General features: G+C 35.3%; 1 protein-coding gene across 3 annotated transcripts in view; it reads left to right on the top strand.

The window, feature by feature from the left end:
- The window catches only part of LOC106079815 (atrial natriuretic peptide receptor 2-like), a 46,868-nt gene extending 22,523 nt beyond the window's left edge, over positions 1–24,345 (top strand). For 2 of the 3 annotated variants that reach the window (XM_056043800.1, XM_056043802.1), the window contains 11 exons: positions 822–898; positions 1,143–1,247; positions 2,595–2,666; positions 2,901–3,060; positions 3,853–3,999; positions 4,287–4,464; positions 9,677–9,817; positions 16,974–17,166; positions 17,365–17,522; positions 17,763–17,878; positions 18,117–24,345. In XM_056043800.1, coding sequence (XP_055899775.1) covers positions 822–898; positions 1,143–1,247; positions 2,595–2,666; positions 2,901–3,060; positions 3,853–3,999; positions 4,287–4,464; positions 9,677–9,817; positions 16,974–17,166; positions 17,365–17,522; positions 17,763–17,878; positions 18,117–19,159 — 2,390 coding nt within the window. In that variant the 3' untranslated portion in view covers positions 19,160–24,345. The remainder of the gene's footprint in view (positions 1–821; positions 899–1,142; positions 1,248–2,594; positions 2,667–2,900; positions 3,061–3,852; positions 4,000–4,286; positions 4,465–9,676; positions 9,818–16,973; positions 17,167–17,364; positions 17,523–17,762; positions 17,879–18,116) is intronic. The other variant, XM_056043801.1, reaches the window with a different exon arrangement.
- The last annotated feature ends 354 nt before the right edge of the window (positions 24,346–24,699 follow it).

Below are 24,699 nucleotides of genomic sequence, written 5' to 3'. Positions count from 1 at the left end.
AAATTAGTGAATTCTTATGTAATGTTATATTTCTTTGTTGCTTTTTTATTTATTTTATTTTTTATTAAAAACAGGATTATATAAAAATCATGGACTTTCACTAAAAGTGCAATGTTGGAAATTAGAATTATTCACAATCTCTCTCTTTCAAAAAATATAAATACCTTGTAACATATAAAATTGTACATAATATATATTTGAGGTTTCTTGACTTTGCAGGAATGCTAAAATTTAAAATAAATTCTGCACTTTTAGCCATGATTAAAACTGGATTTTTTGTTTAATTTATATTTTTGCATTCTTTGCTTTTATTACATTTTGCCAAAAAAGAATTTTTTTTATTTCTCTAAGCTCCCATATAAATTTGTGAAACAATTAGCATAAAGAAATTAAATGATACAGATAATTAAAATATTGTACTGGACATAATAATCAATTTGATTGAACTAATGATCACAGTCAATTAGTACAATTTTTACATTCCTATTATTGGAGGAATTTCATGCACAACTTTAGAAAATTGTTTGTCTGAACATTTCCTTGTTTTCTTAAATCCAGCAAACCAAAGCAGGTCTTTCAAAATGTGTTTCAGACACATAGAGACTTAGGAGAATGTACACAACTTCTGTTTCTAACATTCAATGAGTATCTATATTGTCTATCATGTTTTTAATAAAAAAAAACAAAGAAAATGTTTCAAAATTTGTAGTAAAAACAAATCTATATTGTATATTAAATCAACTGACTGTCATGGTGTTTTATCATCTTAAAACAGTTTTTTATTATTTATATGATGAGAATCAATCAAATCTCATTTTCAGGCAGTCTTGTGTCTGTGAAAAGAATCAATCAAGAAAGTATCAGTCTCACTAAAGATCTTCTTCAACAGCTGAATAAGGTAACTCATGTGATTTTTCACATAATTTGATTTTAACTTAACACTCAAAGTTTAATATAGTGACATATATTTTACAATACACACATGAGTAAATAATTTATTTTCACTAAATTTGACTGAAAAAAATTATAAGGTAATAATGCTTATACTTACTCTTTACATAATCACAATGTACTTAAGTTTAATTCTATTTGACTAATGCATTTATTAGAATAACAGTATGTTTGTGTCTCATTCTCTGAAGTTGATGGAACTGAAGCACCAAAACATTACAGCATTTGTAGGAGCTTGCATTGATCCTGGGAGAATTCTTTTGTTATGGGAATACTGTCCAAAAGGAAGTCTACAGGTCAACTATTATCTTGGTTTACTGTTATCTATCAGTGATTTCTTTCAAATTTTGAAATGGTATAATTTGATCAAATAGACTAAAAATTATATTATTTTATTAATTGTATGACGGGATAAAAATTGTTTGTAATTTTTGTGTATTTGTATTTTTGAGTGGCACAAACTGCTTGGCTACCTATCAAGGAAGTTCTGGTTTGAATCTAAGTTTGAGCAGAGTTGTGCTTGCTAAGAACCTAAAGCACAGAAAGTTTCTCCCAGATACCCAATCCCCCCACATGTCTAAAAAAAAGAGATTGAACAATAGAGCACAGAGCATTCTATAGTAAATAAACAAAACACAAATATGAGAAAGATGTTTGTTTCCATATTCATTATCTCATCTTTAAGCATTATACTCAGAGAGAAAAGCTCCCCTAATTTATTGCCCTGTCTGTCACACTTAGGTCTCAGAATCAACAAGAGCTGTTTAATCAATTTCATTGTCATCTCTGTTAGGCTCTAAATAGGTATAATGGCTACTATTGGTCTTTTCAGTACAAATCTTTTTTAGTTAATGAGATAGTTTTGTCTACTTTGATTTTTTTAAATTTCTCAAATGAATATAACAAACAAATTTGTGACTGTTTATAATGTGTGTGACACTCACTTATGGTGTAATGAAACCATGCAATGCAAGTTTGCATACTATTTTCACATGCTTCTTAACATTTTTAAAACAAGACAGTTAGTGTTCCAAAATGTTCATTTGAATTTTGTGTGTGTGTGGGTGTGCACGCCATGGCCTAGAAAAGAGACAATTGGAGAGCTCTCAAAAAGATTGCAGGACACACATTGGAGACCCAAAGAAAATCCCTTGTTGATGACAGGGGCAGAAGATGAAAACTTAAATAGACATGTGGAAGACAATGTCTTTGTCTGCAGGAGATGCAAAAAAATATGCAGGTCACAATTGGGTTTTCATAGTCCTGTGAAACACTGCACTCATCCTTAATCTTTGGAATCAAAGTCATTGCTATAATTATTATTAATATGTACCACAAGGGCTGCCTACAACAGAAACTTTCATCTTAGCGAAAAGGAAAATAAATTTTATAGTATTGAGACTTTATGGCTGTAAATTTGGAGTTCTCCTCCTTAGATAAGTCTTTTTTATTTATTTATTTATTTTTTATTTTGCTTGTTTGTTTGTTTTGTCTTAATAATAATAAAATGACTACATACAAATAAAATGATTTTTACTTTTATTGAATTCCTGATTTTTTGTTTACTTTGACATATTTTTTTCATTGATTGTTTTACTACTTATTTTTTGCTATTCATTGTTTTATGTTCTATTTGGTTGTAGGACATCATCTGGAATCAGAACATTAAACTGGACCAAATGTTTAAATTTGCTATTTGTCAAGATGTGGTTAAGGTATGTGCCTACACTTTTTATTGTGGTTTGAATTAGATCAGTAAACATATTGGTGATTATTGCTTGTATTACTAAATACAATGGTGGTTATGGCATTTTTCTTGTGGTAAATATTTATGTTAATATTTATGTTAATTGCCCTAACTGAATAATTATGTATTATTACTGTTCTTTGAACAAGTAGCCTAATGTTTAAAAGCAATGGAAAACTAATGAACATATCTTTCTGAACAGGGTCTGGAATATATCCATAAAAGTTCAGTTGGTTACCATGGGAATTTGAAGAGTTCCAACTGTGTAGTGGACAGCAGGTGGACTTGTAAACTGACAGACTTTGGTGTGCCCAAGTTAAGGGCAGTAATCAAATCATCTTTAAGTGAGGACAATCTTGAAAGTAAGAAAACTGACAGCCATTAAAATGGCAGTTCAAATCAAACTATGAAGTTACGTGTATACTAGAGATGCCACTATAATTATAAATATGACTGAATCAATAGCTGAAATACAAATTATTATGAAGAGTCATTAGTTTTTAACACTTGTCGCCTAAACTATTGAAGACATCTAAACTTCAATAGTCATCTATTTTCATATAAGTCTATTAGAAAATCAGAGGGCAGTGCATCCTCATTATCCCTTTGACCATTAAGAAGAATTTCTCTCAGTGGAAAGGCAGCTCTACTCCCCTAGTCCTTGTGTGAAGATTCCTCAATGAATGTGAGTTAAGTCACACCATATGTGTAATGTTGAAAACAGCACACTATTTTTCCTTGGCACAGTCTGAAAAGAGCTCACAGCTCATCAGCAATAAAGCTGGATAGAAGAAGAATGTAATGTGGCCCCTAGTTCTGGACCTGCTATGATACTCAGGAAGTCACATACCTCCCTTGTCACTTATAGATATACTATATTAGTCACCTACTGACTCTAGACACCTACATTAAATTAGTCACCTGCACTAGACTAATCACCTGCATTACATTGTTGACTAAACTACACTAAGTTTCCTAAACTATACTAGTCATCTAATGTACACTAACCTTCTAGTGACAATAAATCAATTTTGTTATTACATTTGATTGTTTTCTGCTTTTTTTTTTAGAAAGTTTTTTTTTTCTACTCCTTCTCTCACTTTTAAAATCGCAGCTAAATTTTGTCTGACATGCTATTAAAAATAATTTTTTAGGAGATTTATGGACAGCACCTGAAATTTTACGAGTTGAAAAGGAAGTTGATTTGCAAAAGTCAGACATTTACTCCATTGGTATTATTTTTAAAGAAGTTTTCACTAGATCAACAGCATTTGTTGAATATAGCTTCTTGACATCTTCTGGTAAGTGTTGTACAAGTGTTTAGTTGAAAACAAAATAAAGAAGAAGAAACTAATGGAATCATTTACATTTAATAAAATTAAAGCAAAAAATATGACTCCAAATCCCCCTCCCCCCCAAAACCCTCAAAGAAAAAAAAACATTCACATTGGTAAATTGAATTTCAATGTTTCTTTATTTAAAGCTATTCAAAAAAACTGAAATCTAGTAATAAGTTGGAGATTGATTTAATGAAGTAAATAGTCTACACTGCAGAAATAATGACCATGAATTGTTTCAACTATTTCAGAAATAATTGAGCGAATTAAAAAACCAGGGGAGACAATCTTTCGGCCACTCATCAACAGAGAAGTCAAACAGAACCTAGAGTTGTGCCAGGTGATCTATGACTGTTGGGCTGAAGATCCTTCGAGTAGGCCTTCCGCTACTAGACTGGTGAAAATTTTAAATCGTCTTAATCCATCCAAGTAAGACAATTAAAGCTTAACAAAATGTAGCAACATATTATTTTTATTCTCGTTTTGACAAAGAAGATTTTGTTGATCTACACAAAGAACTTTTCAACACTCTGTCCAAAGGAAAACAAGAGCCCTACGTCAATTTTGTAACTGAGGATGAAGTGACCTTGTTATTTAAAAGAGTAGAGTAACAAAAGCTTCTGGACCAGACAAAATTAGTGGCAAGCTGATCAAGCTATGTGCGCAGCAAATCTCTTTTATCTTCTGTCATTTCTTTAACCAGTCATTGCAAACGCTCGTAATACCATACAGCCACATCTAATGATAAACAAACTGCGTAACTTAAATGTAAGCCCTTACTTACAAGCTTGGGTTCTAAACTTTTTAACCCAACGGCCCCAGTATGTTAAAGTCAACAACACCAAATCGTCAACTCGAGTACTATGTACGGGTGCTCCACAAGGTTGTGTACTTTCTCCTGTACTATACACTCTTTACTCTAATGACATAAGAAGCATCTATGACTCAGTTAAACTCATTAAATTCGCTGATGATACTGCCATAGTCGGTCTTATTTCAGGAGACGAAACTCAGTATCGAAGCTCGATAGAAGAGTTTACAAACTGGTGCACCGACAACTTTCTAGAACTGAATGTAACAAAAAATAAAGAACTTAATAATAGATTTTTAGAAAGAAAAAACAAACTATACGTGAACTGCAAATAAACACTACATCTATAGAACAAGTAAAGCCTAAATATCTAGGCCTTATCATCAACAACAAGCTTTCATGGGAAGACCACCTTGGAACTCTGACAAAGAAAACAGCCCAGCGACTCTTTTTTCTATACAAACTCAACAGTTTTAAATTAAACAAGAAGATCCTTGAGACATTTTACGGCGCGACTGTACAAAATCTGCTAACATACGGAATAAGTTGTTGGCAAGGCAACGCCTCATCTAAACTGTTGCAACGTCTAGAAAACATTTCAAAAAGCATCAAAAATTACACTCACAACATTACCACATTTAAAGGAACTTTTTGAACAAACGTGCCTAAGAAAAATCGAAAAAATCTTGGAAGACAACGGCCACCCGCTCCATCAGAACTACGCCAGGTCGTCGCGAAGTGGGCTACTGCTGTCAATCAAAACAAGAACGGAGCGGTACAAAAATTCGTTCGTACCTCACTCGGTCAGACTCTATCACCGCCACTCATTGATCAGGGAACATGAAATGCACCAAGATACCCGTGTGTAGTCGCTGAATGAACTCTTTATGTTGTCTGTTGTATTTATGTGTATTTTTCTGATGTGTTGTCTTTATATGAGAAACGAGTCCTTGTAATCACAACAAATTTCCGTAAGGATCAATAAAGCAGTCTTAGTCTTAACATATATATTCCTAACAGCAGTATTCATTAGTGGAAACAGAACCAACTAGAAATTGAAATAAACTTAATGGATGATGTTTTTTTAAAAAAATACGAAACTCTCCTGCTCATGAACTAGTAGTACCATGTGTTCACGTCAACACTTTTCATATACTTTTATATAATACTATTTTATTCTCTATTTTCTGTTTGCTAAACATTATTTTTAAGAGACCTTTGACTAACTAGAGTAGCTAGATTGAGTCCACTGAGACCTTTGACTAGCATGAGACATTGAAAGTAGCTAGATTGAGTCCACTGAGACCTTTGACTAGCATGAGACATTGAAAGTAGATAGATTGAGTTCACTGAGACCTTTGACTAGCATGAGACATTGAAAGTAGATAGATTGAGTTCACTGAGACCTTTGACTAGCATGAGACATTGAAAGTAGCTAGATTGAGTCCACTGAGATCTTTGACTAGCATGAGACATTGAAAGTAGCTAGATTGAGTCCACTGAGACATTTGACTAGCATGAGACATTGAAAGTAGCTAGATTGAGTCCACTGAGATCTTTGACTAGCATGAGACATTGAAAGTAGCTAGATTGAGTCCACTGAGACCTTTGACTAGCATGAGACATTGAAAGTAGCTAGATTGAGACAAAACAAGGGGTTAGGGCAGGGGTCGGCAACCTTTTGGGTCGAAAGAGCCAAAAATTACAATTTACCAAATTTTAAAGTTTTTAAAGAGCCACAAGATTTTTTTCTTGCCAACACTAAATAGTAGGCTCTACTCACACAATTAATTGTTTTATTTAAAAGAAAACGAATATGTGAATTCATATATACGTGTTTGTCACCCCAAATTAGATAAAATATGTATGGTTTTATTAGATAATGATTTCTTCTTTCAGTAATAACAAAAGCAGTTAAACAATTACTTACAACACTAACTTATACTTCAATAACAAACAATTGAGAAAATTCAATGGGAATTTGGCTTTGTGTGGTTTTAGACAGTTAGGATACATTAGGCTCATAACTTGTTTTTAGTTTCAAACACGACTCTAAATTTTCATTTGTTAGTTGACTTCTTACTGTACTTTTATTTATATATGAATATAACACTTGCTCGCACGAATATGTCGATCCGAAGATAGTCAGTACTTCAAATGCCAACTTCACCTCACTGTATCATTCTGGAAGACTATTCCATGCGTCAAATATAGGCTAAGTGCCTCAACCCGAGACATTTCTTTTAAAGTTGTCACATTTGTGGCATAACGTACGTACATTTCTCCAACCTTTTCAACTTGCTTTTTGGCTCTGTACATTTTCCACTCCATAAAACTTCACTTTTTAAATCGATCAATTAAATGTCTAAAGATCCAGTATCAATTTCAAATGGCTCGATGTGTATTTCGTTACGATTTGTGTTGAGAGGATTTATTAGGAATGCTAGAATAGTTTTGTTGAACTACTCAAATCTGTCAAGAAATTCATCTTTGATTTTTTTTTTTAAAGTAATTTGTGTCAATAGTTGCACTGATTTTTATCGCCATACTGCTTTAGACATTTAAAATGAAGTAAGTGCATATCTTCTGCCAAAAGAATTAATTTTTCTTCAAAATAAACTAATTGTTCTACCAAAACATAGGCTGGGTTTTACTTTCCTTGCAGTTTTAGATTCAGCTCATTTCCTTTCGCTGTTATATCCACCATAAAGTACAATTTTTGCGACCATTTGTCGTTCTCTTATTCAGGGTGATTAATGTTTTTTTTTCATTTAGGAATGTATTTATTTCATTCCAGCACAAAGCAAAACGTTTCGAGCCATCGCACTTTATTGTAAAGAAGGATGTCGGAATACTGTGTCCATGTCGTTAAAGAGTTCTTTAAACTGTTAGGGCACAAAGCGTTTCTTGGTGTATGTGAAATGTAAGAATTCGGTGGTTTATTTTGCTCCAAAGAATCGTTGTTGCTCCTTAATTTTTCCTGTCATACTTCTGGCTCAATCAGTTTAAACGATTTTATTTAACTAGATCTTATTGTCTTCAAGGCATTTTTGCACCGCATTCGCTCTATCGTCCCCTCTAGTTTGTCATGAGAGTAGCAATCCTGGAAGATCTTCTTTTGGACCTTGGGAAGACATATACCTGACAAAATGGGCAATTTATGCCGTGCCTTTTATGTCGCAAGACTGCAAGTGATAAGGCAGAAGAAAGTTGAATATCTTCCACCTGCAAATATATTATATTTGAAGATATTTTAGCTATTCTATCTTGTACTGTTTTAGCGGATAGTGGCATATCTTTGACTTTTTTTTTCAAGGTTTTTGATTTTTGTTTTGTTTTGTTTTTTAAAATCACGAAACAGTTTTTCAGACGCACGCAGGAAGCAGTCTTTGACATACTCACCATCTGAAAATGGTATATTTAATTCAAACAACAAACTATACGTCACAGCCAAAGCACGTAGTAAAGATGCCGTTTCGTCTTGCGTCGAAAGCGAATTAAAACCTGCATAGAAACATCCGACGACGGCGTCATTTGAGAGCTTCCGACGACTGACGACACTTTCGACGCGTGTAATGGGGGTTGGCTGAGAGATAGAATCGGTGCCTATTCTTCGTTAAACGACTCAGAACTGTTGTGAAATATGTTTCGATATAATAAATAATATTTGCGTATGGAACTAAAGAGCCGCAGCTTCACGTCCAAAGAGCCGCATGTGGCTCGCGAGCCGCAGGTTGCCGACCCCGGGGTTAGGGGACAGCACCAATCAGGAACAGGAATGAGGAAGTGACGCAAAATGGAAATGAAAATGTTGAAAATTGTATAACATAATTCGAGTCGATAACAAACGAATATTCACATTTGGCTAGAGTAACACCTTTAGTAAAATCATTCAATTTAGAAAACCTTCAGAATAGAAGACTCAAAAGTAAAGTAGCAATTATACATAAAACCATAATCTTCAAATACAAAAACATAATTTAATTAAAGACACAAAGATAAAGGCATACTCCACATCCCATATGTTAGGACAAATTTGTACAAATACTCCTTCTTCCCTAGTGCTATTAGAGCATGGAATGGGTTGCCTGAGCTAGCCAGGAAGAATTTAAGTCATTGGTTAATATGCATGACTAAATGCATGACGAGTAGGACGTAATCATCTTCTTTTTAAAGTAACGTCTGTATTCTATAAGATAAGATATAAGAGGCTTTCATGGCGAGAACAGAACTACTTTCCCGATAGTCAACAAAGAGTATATGCAGTACTTCACTCTTCCTTAATGAGTGATGTCAATATATAGACAACTTTTGGTTTGAAAGTAAACTGACATGTATAGAAGTGTTGTCTACACTCGTAAATGTAACCATACTTTGCATTATGGAAATTTTAATGGACACATGTTAAGGTGAAGATCTTAAACTATGTGCTAGTTTGAGAGATATATCATGTTTAATGACGTCAGTAGCCCCACATCTAACAATGAAGTGTCACGTGGTGTGTCACAACAGACATCAAAGCAGTTTGTGAATTGGAAGTTGGATAAAATAAGCCTCAACTTTTTTAGCCACAAATAGGAACAAAAACAACATGTTTCTAAATGTCTGCCCTACACAAGACATGACAAGTTCAAAGTACAGAATTCTAAAAGTTCATTAATATGTCTCATATTCATTTTACATTTCTGCCACATAGTTGAGTGTTCAGCCCTACAAGTAGGATAACATGTTATTTATACCTTGTGACCTATGACACACATATATCATTTCTTTGTGTTCTAGGCATATATGTCATTGCTATCATGTGAAACAGATCTCTTTATGTTGCAGGCATATGACAATGATAGACAATATGTTGGCTATGTTAGAGAAGTATGCCAACCACTTGGAAGAGCTGGTGGCTGAGAGGACAAGTGAACTAGATGCTGAAAAAAGAAAAACGGAAAATTTATTGTACAGAATGCTACCACAGTTAGTAATGTAACAATCTTAGTATTTAGTCAATGTTACCAGCACAATCTTAGTACATAGTGGATGTCAACATCACAATCTTAGTACATAGTGGATGTCAACATCACAATCTTAGTAGGTTACTTAGTCGATGTTACTATCACAATACTAGTACTTAGTCGATGTTACTATCACAATACTAGTACTTAGTCGATGTTACTATCACAATACTAGTACTTAGTCGATGTTACTATCACAATACTAGTACTTAGTCGATGTTACTATCACAATACTAGTACTTAGTCGATGTTACTAGCACAATACTAGTACTTAGTTGATGTTACCAGCACAATCTCATTGGCGTCACTAGGGTGGGTGTCACCCGATGCTGTCAACTCAGGGTGTCAACCCCCCCAAAAAAAAAGAATTCTGTTTTTTTATTTGTTTGTTGAGCCATAATACACAAAACTTATAAACTATGAAATGAGTGTCAATTAAATTTTGAAATTCGGTTGTTAGAATTTATCTATAGTTCAATTTTGCAACAATGCAACCTTAAATAAATTAAATTGTTTTTTTCTTTTCTGGATCTCAAAGTTGAAAACGTATCAATCACTTCAAATTAATGTCTTGAACGATTTTATGCTTTTGGTAAAAAAAAGTTGGATTAGCCACCACTTTGTCAAAAGTTTGAAGGTAGGCCTACTCGTATTTAACTTTGGCCTTCTTTCCCACAAAAAATAAAGCAAAGATAGGTAAAATAAAAGACATCTGGCAATAGATCTTAAGCTGCACAAAAGGCTATAATTTAGAACGAAAAAAGGATTTCCATTATACCAAATATTTTAGGCAAGAAGCATTTTCTAAAAAAGAATGTTGACCACATCGATGAAGTGAATGTTGTACACATCTATTAAATAACTTTTCTGTTGCTTCTTAACATTTCCTGTACTCCTCCTTGGCTCCAGACACCGAAGCTGCAGTGTTTATATTCCTGAGCTCGACATATAAATTCAAGCTAACACGAGCCTAATCCTCTTTCTAAACATTTTAAGATATTAAGTAGATCTCATCAGCTTTTTCTTCCTTAAAATCTTATAACTTATGACTCTGATTAGTGTATGCTATGTCAAGTGTGCTGTCGAACAAAATAGAAAGGATCTTACAGTCATTCTGAAGTCTATCTTTTACGTGGTTTTCTAAAACACTTTTCAACATGATAGATACACTTTCAGTTAATGGGTTTTATCCACACAACATTTCCATCATCTTTTGGACATTCTATATTCAATATAGACTCGTCGTTAATATGGTCACGAAATGTCAAATATTCTGATTTTATAGAAACAATCTGTGAGAAACAATTACATCATCACCTTCGGAAATCTCAATTACCACTCATTTACTTTCCAATGTGAGATTTCAAGAATAGTTTATGCCTAAAGAATGTCGTCATTTGCTTAACAATGACCATTGGTTGGCCTCCTGATAGTACGTTGCTAGCTATAAGTTCAATAGATTCGATAAAACATGGTTAAAAATCAAAGCAGTGTTGATATACATGCTGAAAGTAAGCTTTCACGGCTGCTTTTTATTGTAAGTATGATGTAACGATTTGGACATTACAAAATAACAATATGCTTAGCCGAAATATTTGTACAAATATATATAGATTTATTTATCAATTGTGATTAACATGTTTCAATATTTAGCCACTTACCCAATTTTTAAAATTGTCATTTGTTCCAAAAGTACATTGGTTTCACTTGGGAGTCAACCCCCTAACGGGTGTCACCCGGTGCGGACCGCACCCCCCTAGTGATGCCACTGAGTTGATGATACTAGTACAATTTTAGTATATGGCTAATGTTGCCGCTCAGGTACTTAGTAGATGTTACTATCACAATTCTGTTACTTAGTCAAAGGTTACCAGCACAGTCTTACTACTTAATGCATATTACCAACACAATCTTTAACAGAGTGAGTTGATATTTTGTACAAAGTATTGCCGATACCATTTATTAGTAGTCATTGTACCCAATCTTAGAACCCAGCCGATGTTATTGGCTCGGAATGTTAGCACTGATGGATCCAGGGTGGGGGTAAAGTGATCACCCTCCCTCCCACTCGACCTGCGAGAGACATCACACAATTTGTGTAAAACAAATATTGACTTATCTTAATAATATATACTAATTACTTATATTTTAACAAATTTTTATATTATGGCGCTCCCCCCCCCCCCCCATCTGGTATGTTTGCCGATTCTGTGAGATAACATTTCCCACCCCCGACCTTTAACACTTCTGGTTGGGGAGCGGTTCAATTTAGGAACAAAATGAGTCCTAGATCTATATAATAGATTCTACTTATTTATTTTAACCCATTTGTATGTTATTCTAATCTAATTCTATCAGGTTGATATCAAACCAAAATGCTTTTGTTTTAGTATTTTAATGTGTTTCACTTGACTTTAAAAATGATTGACAGTGAAAACTAACTAGATTTGATTGTTTAGGTTGAACCATTGGTGATGCCTACATGGATCTAGATATAACTAGTGTAATGACCACCTAAGTAACAAATAATAGACCATCAAAGCTTTGTCCCTCATAATCCTATAACATCCAGTGCATTAAACAATTAAGTATCAACAAGTAGCATGTCCCTCAAAAGAAAGTGGGCGTCTAAAAGAGCGTTGCCTTCAAAAATGTAAACAAATCTAGTAAACCAAAGTGTCAAGCCGGTCTACAGCTTAGATTAAATGAAAGGAAGACTATGGAAGATGAACAAAGTAACGCAATAAATACCGCTAGTTTTTTAGTTGGCATTTCTTTCCAATACAGTAGTTTGTGATGCCTACACGTAGTACTACTAGTAGTCTATGAGCAATTTGCAGTATTTACTGAAAAGTTCAGTGGAAAAGGAACTTAATACATACTGGGGGGAAAGTCTGTTGTCCATCAACACGGTGCAACCCGCACATTGTAGCCACGCCTATGACGTGCCTCGATTGTCACTCACATCAGTGCCCGTGCGCCCACCTTTTATTAAATTTTACTTCTACATGTATTTATGGTGGGAGGGGTTATACATGTATTTGTGGTGGGAGGGGTTATACATGTATTTATGGTGGTAGGGGTTATACATGTATTTATGGTGGGAGGGGTTATACATGTATTTGTGGTGGGAGGGGTTATACATGCATGGGCGTAGCCGGGGGGGGGGGTTGGGGTTCAACCCCCCCCCCCCCCCGAAATGAAATCCCCCCTCCCCCGAAGGGGGGGGGGGAGTCGGAATTTAGTGACTGATTTTTTGCTTTGATTTTGTTTATTTTAGGTGAGATTTTAATACTAAACCATCACTTGCCCCAGCACAACCAAAGGGGTTTTGAGTTTAAAACCCCCTACCAGGGTGTTTTTGAGTTTAAAACCCCCTACCAGGGGGGTTCGAGTTTAAAACCCCCTACCAGGGGGTTCGAGTTTAAAAAAACCTACTAGGGGTTTTGAGTTTAAAACCCCCTACCAGGGGTTTTGAGTTTTAAACCCCCTACCTGGGGTTTTTGCAGTTAACTTCCCCTCTTCTATAAAACAAAACAAAAAAAAAATGCAAACGAAAATCCCCTAATTCCAAGAGCACAGTTAAGGAAGATTTTTATTTTAAAACCCCGTCTAAAATTTACGATAACCCCCCTCTTTAATATAAAAAAAAAGCAGCTAATTACTCACTCAAAATGTTATGAGCGTAGCTAAATTGTTTTGACTCAGTTTTGAGTTTAAACCCCACTTCAGCGGGGTTTGAAGGTAAAAAATACCTCTTTAATAATAAAAACAAAGCAAATTATACATTAAAAATGTTATGAGTGTAGTCAAAGGGGTTTTGAGTTTAAACTCTCCTCCAGTGGGGTTTGAGGATAAATTTAAATACATCTTCAGTGTAAGAAAAAAAGCAAATTACGCACTCAAAATGCTATGAACGTTGCCGAAATGGGTTTTGAGTTTAAACCCCCATTCAGAGGGGTTTGGTGCTAAAAATACATCTTCAATATAAAAAAAAAGCAAATTACACACTAAAATTATTTGAGCGTAGCCAAGCCAATCGGGGGTTTTGAGTTTAAACCCTTCTTCTACAGATGGCTTTTTTTTTAAGTTTAAAAACCCTCCAGATGGTTTTGAGTTTAAGATCCGCCTACAGAACATTTTGAGGTGGAAAACCCCCAACAGAAGATTTTGACGTTAAAACTTCTCTTTTAGATATAAAATCTAAAGCAAACTACAGTTACTTAATTCCAAGAGCGTATTCAAGAGAGGTTACACATTTTTACCAGTGGCAGGGCTCCATTAATAAACTGCAGTGAATAGTCATCTACCGAAATTGAAAAACACTAAATGTAGCTCAACAAAGATGGCTAAGACAGATTTTAGGAGTCAGTTATAGAGATCGGGTCTAAATCAAGGAAATCCTATGCCGAACTGGGAGTCGACCCCTTAGTAAGATTGTGAGAGAACGACGCATGAGGTTTGCGGGACATGTTCTCCGACAAAATGAATTAAGCATAAGAAGAGTTGCAATGATATCCTAGTACAACTTGACGCCACTCATTCATGGAGGTCCTCATAGTAGGTGGGAAGAGGCTTCAGACATTACCAGTCACAAATTTTTATGGAAACAGCTTGACGTCAAATGCTCCGAACGGCGTGGGAGGGTCTAAGTCAGTAAGAATATTACATTAGGTTTTTGAAATAAAACTTTTTTAATAGCAGAAAAATGCAGTTTAGATACCTCAGAATATGCATTTTGTTGGCTTTCAATACCAGAAATAGTTCTTGGCGGCGGGGCTTCGCCCCGCGATGGGGAGCTCCTAGCGCTCCCCCAGATCCCCTTGCTAGTAATGGCGGGGAGTCTACAATTTTATGAAAACAGTTTGATGGCAAATGCTCCGAACGACGAGGGAGGGTCTTAGTCAGTAAGAATAACACATTAGGTTTCTAAAATAGAACTTTTTAATAGCAGGAAAATGCACTGTAGATACCTCAAAATATGCATTTTGTTGGTTTTCAATATCAGAAATAGTGCTTGGCGGAAGCCCCGCGCTGGGGGAGCTCCTAGCGCTCCCCCAGACCCCTTTGCTAGTAATGGCGGAGAATCTACAATTTTTCCACTAACTCATGGAAGAACCTACTAGGGCACAATAAACGTCTTTCGAAAGAATGAAGGGTCAGAATGTAATAAAGATTTTGTACGCACACACACACATAAATAGATATTATTGTTTTTTCGCCGGGGGGGGGGGAGAAAAAAATTCACCCCCCCCAAACCCCCCCCCCCCCCGAAAAAAAATCCTGGCTACGCCCATGTATACATGTATTTATGGTGGGAGGGGTTGTACATGTATTTGTGGTGGGAGGAGTTATACATGTATTTATGGTGGGAGGGGTTATACATGTATTTATGGTGGGGGGGGGGGGTTGTACATGTATTTATGGTGGGAGGGGTTATACATGTATTTGTGGTGGGAGGGGTTATACGCATTTATGGTGGAAGGGGTTATACATGTATATGTGGTGGGAGGGTTATACATGAGGTTAGGGTTTGGACAAAAATAGACCCACTTACTAAAAAGTTCTGGATCTGCTAGTGGTACTTAGCACAATCTTAGTATTTTGTTGAATTTTGAAGCTCAGAACGCTGGAAAATGCTTGGCGCCTGGGCTACGCTGGGCACTGTAAGCTTCCCCAGACACATTTGCTGGCTGAAGAGAGCTCCAATACCACCTCCAGAAAGATTTTTTTTTTCTAGAATTCAAAACAAATTATGTATGAAACACCATTTCCGAACCAAATGAGACTAAACGAACTACCTTTAATGAGCAATCATTACGTAACTTTGTGTGGTGGGTTTGGCACAGAACAGAACTAAATTCTCAATGATGATAGGAACTCGTATGCCGATTTCAATCTCTTTATTACACACTAAAGACCTGCCAGAGGCAAACATAAAACATAATTACACATGGGCATAAACTAAACATAATTAATAGGCCTAAATGGTTAGACCAAGTTGTACACACAACATCAGGTCTAAATACTACATCAACAAATAGAAAATCTAATAAATGTAAGCCAATCATCTCTTATCAGAACATATGGAGGGATAGGAGACATCAGAAACATACAAATTAATGACAAAGTAATTTTCTAAAAATAAATCAACTAATTGTTCTACATAAAATTAACATACATTGAAGAGTTTCGCTCTTTCCTTTCCTTACAAAAACTTTAACAATTAAATAGAACAAATCCATACACTGTTTCTTAAAAGCCAGTATCTATACACTGTTTGTAAAAATACATTTACAAGATGGATAGTTAGCATTCTATACAGGAACTATTTCGTCTAGTATACTACAGGTACGCAATACAATAAATCTACATGCTGGTTTTCTAAAAATAACGATAGTCCAATAATATGGACGAAATCCGGGGGTAGCGATATCCTATGTAGACTACTAAATAAAATTACAATGTAATATAAATAAGTAAAATGTGATTACCTGCAGCCCTACGTAAACACATGGTGTAGAACCAGACACAAACAGGGAGTGGAGACGACGTAGGTCCAGTAACGTACAGACACTACAGTGACAAGAGTTGCCAGTAGAATGGACAGTGCCCACGTTGTTCTGCTTTTTTACGCGGACACAAGGCGCCATCTAGGGGGAAGGGTCACGTGGATATCGGGGTGGCCGGTGTGGCTCCACTCCATTTGGATCCCAAACATTTTGTAAATGTACTTACAAAGAAAGAAAATTGTGATATATGTCTTGAAGTTTCATTTCTTTTTTATTACATTTTAAGACATCCCTCCCGACCCCTTTGTGGGAACTTTCAGTATTACCCCAGACCCCCATCTAGCTAAGGGGGGAAAGAACACATTTTGTTCATAATTGGGGGGGGGGGGCGCCACTGTCAAAACGTTGAGAAACACTGACTTGATTTTACAAGCAATAATTGAGATGAAAATGATTTGACTACAATGTAGGAAACAGTGAAAGAAAGTTTGTTGACTAAATATGTAACACAAGAAGTGTCATTAGTTTGATCATTTCAATTTGTTTCTTGCATGTGGATAACATCTTCAATCTATTCCAGTATTTATACATAACTTTTTTTTTCAGGTCTGTAGCAGAAGATCTCAAACTTGGTAAACCAGTGAAAGCTGAGCTGTTTGACCACGTGACTATTTACTTTTCAGACATTGTTGGTTTCACCAAGATCTGCTCAGAAAGCACACCCATTGAAGTGGTCAATTTACTGAACAGCCTCTACACTCTTTTTGATGATATCATTACTGGATATGACGTTTACAAGGTCAAAGTTTGCACTCAAACATAATCAGAAGAAAACAACGAAATACAGTTTTTCTGGTTGACACCCATACTTTAGTTTGTTTCGTGGCTAAGATATATGTTGATATCAACCCAAAATGCTTTTGTTTTAGTATTTTAATGTTTTTTACTTAATGTTAAAAAAGATTTGCAATGAAAACTAACTAGATTTGATTTTTAGGTTGAAACCATTGGTGATGCCTACATGTTGGCCAGTGGTCTCCCTACAAGAAATGGAGCTCAACATATCAAGGAGATCGCCAACGTAGCTTTAGAACTATTGGCGTCAACAGTCAACTTTACCATCCCTCACCTTCCAGACCGGAAGTTAAAAATAAGGTCACAAAGAATTCACATATCTTACCATCTGACAATGACATATAACCGTCATAACAATCGGCGAAGCTACGCCTAAATATCTGTATGTTTAGACAGTTACATGTCTTTGCACTATTATTTGGTTTTTCAGAAACATTTAAAACAGATATAACAAACCAAATGTTTCATGCATTGCTATGTTATTTGGTTTACTAATGTAAATTTTTATTTTCATTTTATATACACAATTTCAATTTTCAGAATCGGTATTCACACTGGCCCAGTTGTGGCCGGAGTTGTTGGCCTTGCCATGCCAAGATATTGTTTGTTTGGGGATGCCGTCAATACTGCTTCAAGGATGGAATCAACTGGACTTCGTAAGATAAAACATAAAGACATATAATTAAATATACTGATCCTTATAGTTAACAGATTTATTAATAATAAACACAAAATAGATTTTATTATTAAATAGTAAATCGCTTTATCTAAATGTATTTAGTTTATTTTTACTCTCCTACCCTGAATTATCTACAGTTGATCAAGGAAGTAAAATGTGTTCCATTAAAGTCATTTTTGTGTTCGATTAAACTACTTTCTGTGTTGTCTCCACAGCGCTACGTATCCACTTAAGTTGTTCTGCTAAAGAAAATCTTCAAACTTTCTCTGGCTATCACATTGAATATAGAGGAGAAATTGATGTGAAGGGAAAAGGTAAAATGCAAACCTACTTCCTTACTGGAAGAGATGGATTCTATAAGTCATTACCAAACCATGATGATACAGATGAGCCTATGGCAGAAAAGGTTCAAGTACCAGTAGAACATAACTTGTGTCTTCAGTCCCTAGAACGTCACTCACACCTAACATGCATTGAAGATTCTCACTCATATAAAGCAAAAGTTGACAGAGGTGACAGTGTCAATAAAAAATCGTGTGTCAGTATGTGGCATGGTGCTGACACTAGAGAAAGAGACAACACAAATGAAGAACTAGAACACTTGGAGGCAGGAACTCATCAAGATTCCACTCAGACAGAAGACACACATGAAAGAACTCGTCAAGATGCCACTCAGACAGAAGACACACATGAAAACAGTGCAACTGATTCTAAGACCTTGCAAACTGAGCCTGTGACTCAAATGAAAACGCCAAGTGATAAAGTGTCCAATGTAGACATTGCATTGATCAGCACAATGCAAGACTATAAACTTACCCAAAGAGAAAGTGAGATTCAAACAAGTAGCCCACATCAAGTCAAGAAGTCATGCCTTAAATCAGCAAAAGATGAAGCAAATCACACGTTGAACCATCACTTACAAAAACTGAACGTAGACTTTGAGAGCAACCCATTAGAACATTTGTTTGGGCCAAAGTCCAGTAACATCATATACAGTAACCACATGAACAACTCAGAGTCTGGGGTTCCCCGCTCTTTGGATATAACTGCTAATATATTTGAACCAATTAGAAATGGACTAAAAGCCTTAGAGGAAAAATATGGCGCCATAAAGACAGCACCACCAAAAATGGAAAATACAGAATTCAGAAATTCTCCGAGTAGTTCCAGGTCCTCGTCTCCTAAACCCGACTTTGGTTTGTTGAAAGAACAGGTGACTAGCAGAATGAAGAAAGTGAATGAAAGCACTTCCTTATGATTGCCAACTGGAAGTGGGAGGATCATTGTAGACTTAGCTTAACAAAAGATGCACGTTGAAAGATTTGTTCCTATTGTTGAATCAAGCCTCCTAAGATGAAAGAAATGCTTGATGCTTTTCATATCACATTTTTCATTCAAATTAAAAGGCAATTATTGCCTAATCTGTAAAACATTAAATTACAAAACTATTTTTTTACTTGGAGTTTCAAATGGAGTAAATATTGAATTGCAATCCATTGTCTCCTTTCTGGTGTGATATTGATGTATCCTCCAAAGGCAGACAATGGTTGCACAGGGCTAAATGGCCTAATGCACTCCTCAATAATCATCAGACTTGAAGACAAACCTTATTATTATTGTTATTATTATTGTCCTAGAAATGAATTAACTTTCATTCTCTTGCACAGCCGGGGTCGATATCGAGCTTGGTTAAAGGGAAACGAAATTCGTTGTAGTCCCATTAACAGTGTCCATTGAGACATTTTCTTGTCAGGTCAGCAGCTGTACTGCCGTTTGACAGGTCGTTTCATCTCGAAACTTTCATATTTTCTTTGTTTTTCAATTTTAGTTTTCCTTATAGTGTAGGAAAGTGGTACGGCGATGGCAATGATGGGTGCGGATTTTTTTTTTCCAAATAAAAAAAACATTGGGGTAATTAAAATTAGCTCTATCCCTGTACAATAGGTAATATATTGACTCCTGAGGGGAGTACTTGTAATGATGCGTCTCTTTCTTGATCAGATTATGTATCACAGCCAGGTGTTGATGTATTAGTTTCGCTACTAAGGTAAGCAGATTCGGCTGAATATCCTGCCATTAAGTGTTCTATTGACTCACACGCTCTCTGTCATTAAGTGTTCTATTGACTCACACGCTCTCTGTCATTAAGTGTTCTATTGACTAACACGCTCTCTGCTCTGCCGTTAAGTGTTCTATTGACTCACACGCTCTCAGTCATTAAGTGTTCTATTGACTAACACGCTCTCTGCTCTGCCATTAAGTATTCTATTGACTCACACGCTCTCAGTCATTAAGTGTTCTATTGACTCACACGCTCTCTGTCATTAAGTGTTCTATTGACTCACACGCTCTTTGCCATTAAGTGTTCTATTGACTAACACGCTCTCTGCTCTGCCATTAAGTGTTCTATTGACTCACACGCTCTATGCTCCGCCATTAAGTGTTCTATTGACTCACACGCTCTCTGCTCTGCCATTAAGTGTTCTATTGACTCACACGCTCTTTCGGCATTCGTTTACAACATCGAGTTTTAGCTTTTTTTTTGTTAAATTTGAGTTCGACTAGCTTGGTCCTATAATGTTTCAAGGTAGAGATGACCTGCTTCAAGTCATACTAAGGAAATAGACTTGTCAATCTTGTAATGGAAATTTTCCGTGGAGTGTTTTGTTTTTCCAATGGCGATCATCTCATGAGTTAGGTCATCTAAACCAATATATTAGTAAAGTAAGTTGAGTTAGGTCATCTAAACCAATATATTAGTAAAGTAAGTTGAGTTAGGTCATCTAAACCAATATATTAGTAAAGTAAGTTGAGTTAGGTCATCTAAACCAATATATTAGTAAAGTAAGTTGAGTTAGGTCATCTAAACCAATATATTAGTAAAGTAAGTTGAGTTAGGTCATCTAAACCAATATATTAGTAAAGTAAGTTGAGTTAGGTCATCTAAACCAATATATTAGTAAAGTAAGTTGAGTTAGGTCATCTAAACCAATATATTAGTAAATTAAGTTGAGTTAGGTCATCTAAACCAATATATTAGTAAAGTAAGTTGAGTTAGGTCATCTAAACCAATATATTAGTAAAGTAAGGTTCACTTTTCAGACCTTGCCATCTATAGGGCAGATGATGTTAAAGACATCTGTTTCTTTTGCCAATGGTTAACGAGCCATGTGGCCAGAACAACGACCAATTGCCTTTACTTTTCCAAACTCAAGTTGGGTACCCATTAGAGTTGGGTGGACTCAGGGGGGCCCTTAATATCCCGAATTTCAAAATCAATTTTTTTGGTCAGATTCATTGGGGTAGCCTCAGAGTCGTATTTGCTAAGGAAACATATTAGTTCATTGCGTGGAATATTGATATTATTTTGAATATTTGCGTCTTACACAGTTTGTTTATACAATCTAGTCCACGGCCACATTCCTACCTAGGGAGATATAACCCTAAGGTGGAAGACTTTTTGATAGTCTTTGCTTATATCTAGAAAGAAAGTCCTCTTTTAGGTTTTTTTTAGATAACTGTGGCGTTCTGGTTAATTCCAGATATTTGTAGAGTGCAGCAGAGTTCAATTTCTGAATGCCTTCAATTGTCATGTTAGTATTGACTGCTTTGCTCTTTTTAATGCTTACCACACTTATCTAGGTTAAAAGACATACAGATATCGTCACTGAAGTGTTAAATGGTTTTAATTAATGACGTAATTTTAGTTCCGTTTCTGCTCCTATTTTTGATTCCTCCATGTACAGAGGTAAGACAACAGTTTGTGTACATCTAGTGGCAACCCAGACACCGTCTGTAGTTACATGGAGCAATTTAGATAAAGGGTTGATGGGTCAAAACCAGAGCGGAGATAATTACCCTTTCTTATGTGGAAAAGAAACTAATGCAGAAAGAGTTTACAAAAAGTATATAAAAATTAAACACTTAACCCAAAAAGTAAGCAGACAGCTGCAGAGTGAATACATAAACAATACATAAACAATGTAATATCTAAAGACAACAACAAAAACCTATGGTCATACATTAAGTCTAAGAAAATGGAAACAACAGGCGTAGCGCCATTAAAAGATGAACATAACATAATACATAATGATAATGAAACTAAAGCAAACATTCTAAACAAATACTTTGCATCAGCATTCTCAGCCCCAGGAGACAAAGACATATTACTGAATTTGGACCAAGTAGACAACATAGAAGATATAGTAGTACAAGAAAATGGAATTCAAAAACTATTAGCCAACACCAAACCAAATAAAGCTTCTGGACCTGATGGTATTCCAGCTAGATTACTCAAAGAACTAAGTAATGAGCTAGCCCCAGTGTTCAAAATACTTTTTCAGGCTTCACTTAACCAGGGCAGAGTACCAAAGGACTGGAAAGAAGCTAATGTCACCCCCCTATTTAAAAAAGGAGAAAAATCTGACCCAGGAAACTACAGACCAGTATCACTTACCAGCATCACATGTAAAATCCTAGAACACATAATATGTAGCAACATCATAAACCACTTAGACAAACATAATGTCCTCACACCATACCAACATGGCTTTAGGAAATATAGATCATGTGAAACACAACTAATAGGACTAATTGATGATTTTTCAAAAGGTTTAGATAATAGTGAACAAATAGATGCTATCTTACTAGATTTTTCTAAGGCTTTTGACAAAGTTCACCACCATAGTTTGCTTAAAAAATTAAAATATTTCGGCATTAATGGTCCACTGCATCAGTGGATTAAAGACTTTCTGATAGGGAGAGAACAAACTGTAATAATAAATGGCTCTAAATCAACACCGATAACAGTAAACTCAGGTGTACCTCAAGGAACAGTCTTGGGTCCACTACTATTTTTAATTTACATAAATGATTTACCAAATTGCATTACTTCAGGAACAAAAGTCAGATTATTTGCAGACGATTGCATAATATATAGAACAATAAAAACAACACAAGACACAGATATTTTACAAAGAGAATTAGATGAATTACAGAAATGGGAATCAAATTGGAGCATGTCTTTCCACCCAGAAAAATGTCAGTTGTTAAGAGTAACAAAAAAACTAAAACAAATTAATTCCACTTATCTTATTCATGGCAAACCAGTAACACAGACTAAAAACGCAAAATACCTAGGTGTTATAATAAATGAAAAACTGTCATGGAATCCACATATTGATGAAACTACAAAAAAATGAAACAAAGCATTAGGATTTATAAAAAGAAATTTCTATATATCAAATAAGAACATAAAACTAAAATGTTATTAAACCTTGGTTAGGCCAATAATAGAATATGCATCCTCTGTTTGGGACCCCTCAACTCAAGAAAACATTAAGAAACTAGAACAGACACAAAATAGAGCAGTGCGATTCATAACAAACGAATATTCACATTTGACTAGAGTAACACCTTTAGTAAAATCACTAAATTTAGAAAGCCTTCAGGACAGAAGGCTCAAAAATAAAGTAGCAATAATACATAAAACACTGAACCATAATCTTCAAATACAAAAACAAAATTTAATAAAATACTCTGAAAGACACAAAGATAAAGGCACATTCCTCGTCCCATATGCTAGGACAAATTTGTACAAATACTCCTTCTTCCCTAGTGCTATTAGAGCATGGAATGGGTTGCCTGAGCTAGCCAGGAAAACCAGTGACTTGGCAGAGTTTAAATCATTGGTTAATATGCATGACTAAATGCATGACGCGTAGGACGTAATCATCTTCTTTTTTGAAGTAACGTCTGTATTATATAAGATAAGAAGATAAGATAAGGACAGAACCTAATTTATCACCATTAAGATGTAGGTTTATCTTCCCATTATCCATACACAATCTCTTCATTCTTGGGTTAATTATATAGATTTCCAGGGTTATTACATTTTTATGAGATTGTTTATATACAACTAACACGCAAGTGGTCGGGCGGTAGTCCAATGGTTGATTCCAATCACCTTTTTGGGGGAGGAGAGATGTTCTTCCTTCAGTTTGTTCTGTCAACATAGATGACGGCTGTGATAGCAACTCGTTAAAACTTTGATGTTAAAGGTACATGTGTGGCTTCTTCAACCCTAAACTGTAAACATTGCCTAGGAGCAGTCCAGTTGCCAGTTTGTTTGATATAGGTCGGCGTGACTTCCTGAACTGTGCATTCAGACAATTTTATTATTTGTAATTAATTAAGATTTCGCCTATTCAGTCCACCTCAGCGTTGTAGTGAAGATTGTAGAAGGGGGGGGGGGGGTCGCTACCCGGTAGTTAGTGAGTGTGTCTGTTTTTTTGTGATATCAATACTTTTAATATTATTAACATTATTATTTTATTATTGTTGTTATTTTTATGATTATTATCACAAATGTCATGCACAAAATTGTGTCCAAAAAGAAGGGAGGAAAATGTTTCAAATAAAAATTTCGAATTTTTTAAATGTAAATGATTGAAAGTAGCGTGTTGTTATTTTGTTGCTGTTGTTGTTATTTTGTTGTTTGGTCTGTTGTTGTTTTTTATTGTCTTTAATTCCCTTCCTTATGTTTTTTTTTTTGTGTGAATGCATCAAATGTCATGTTCGCAATTTTGACTTCAAAATGTCACTTTTGAAATTGTACTTGCATCACCTACACCCCAGCTTCAAGAACATTTCTTTAGAATGGTCGTACAGGTAGTTGATTTTTAATGAATCATCTTCAACTGGTTGTCAAACTATTCAAATAGAATATCAAATAAAAATGAAGACAAATCATCTTCAACTGGTAGTCAAACTATTCAAATAGAATATCAAATACAAATG

Source organism: Biomphalaria glabrata, chromosome 10, assembly GCF_947242115.1.
Source record: "Biomphalaria glabrata chromosome 10, xgBioGlab47.1, whole genome shotgun sequence".
Lineage (NCBI taxonomy): Eukaryota > Metazoa > Mollusca > Gastropoda > Planorbidae > Biomphalaria > Biomphalaria glabrata.
The sequence above is the reverse complement of the archived record's forward strand: the minus strand, read 5'-3'. Positions and strand labels throughout refer to the sequence as shown.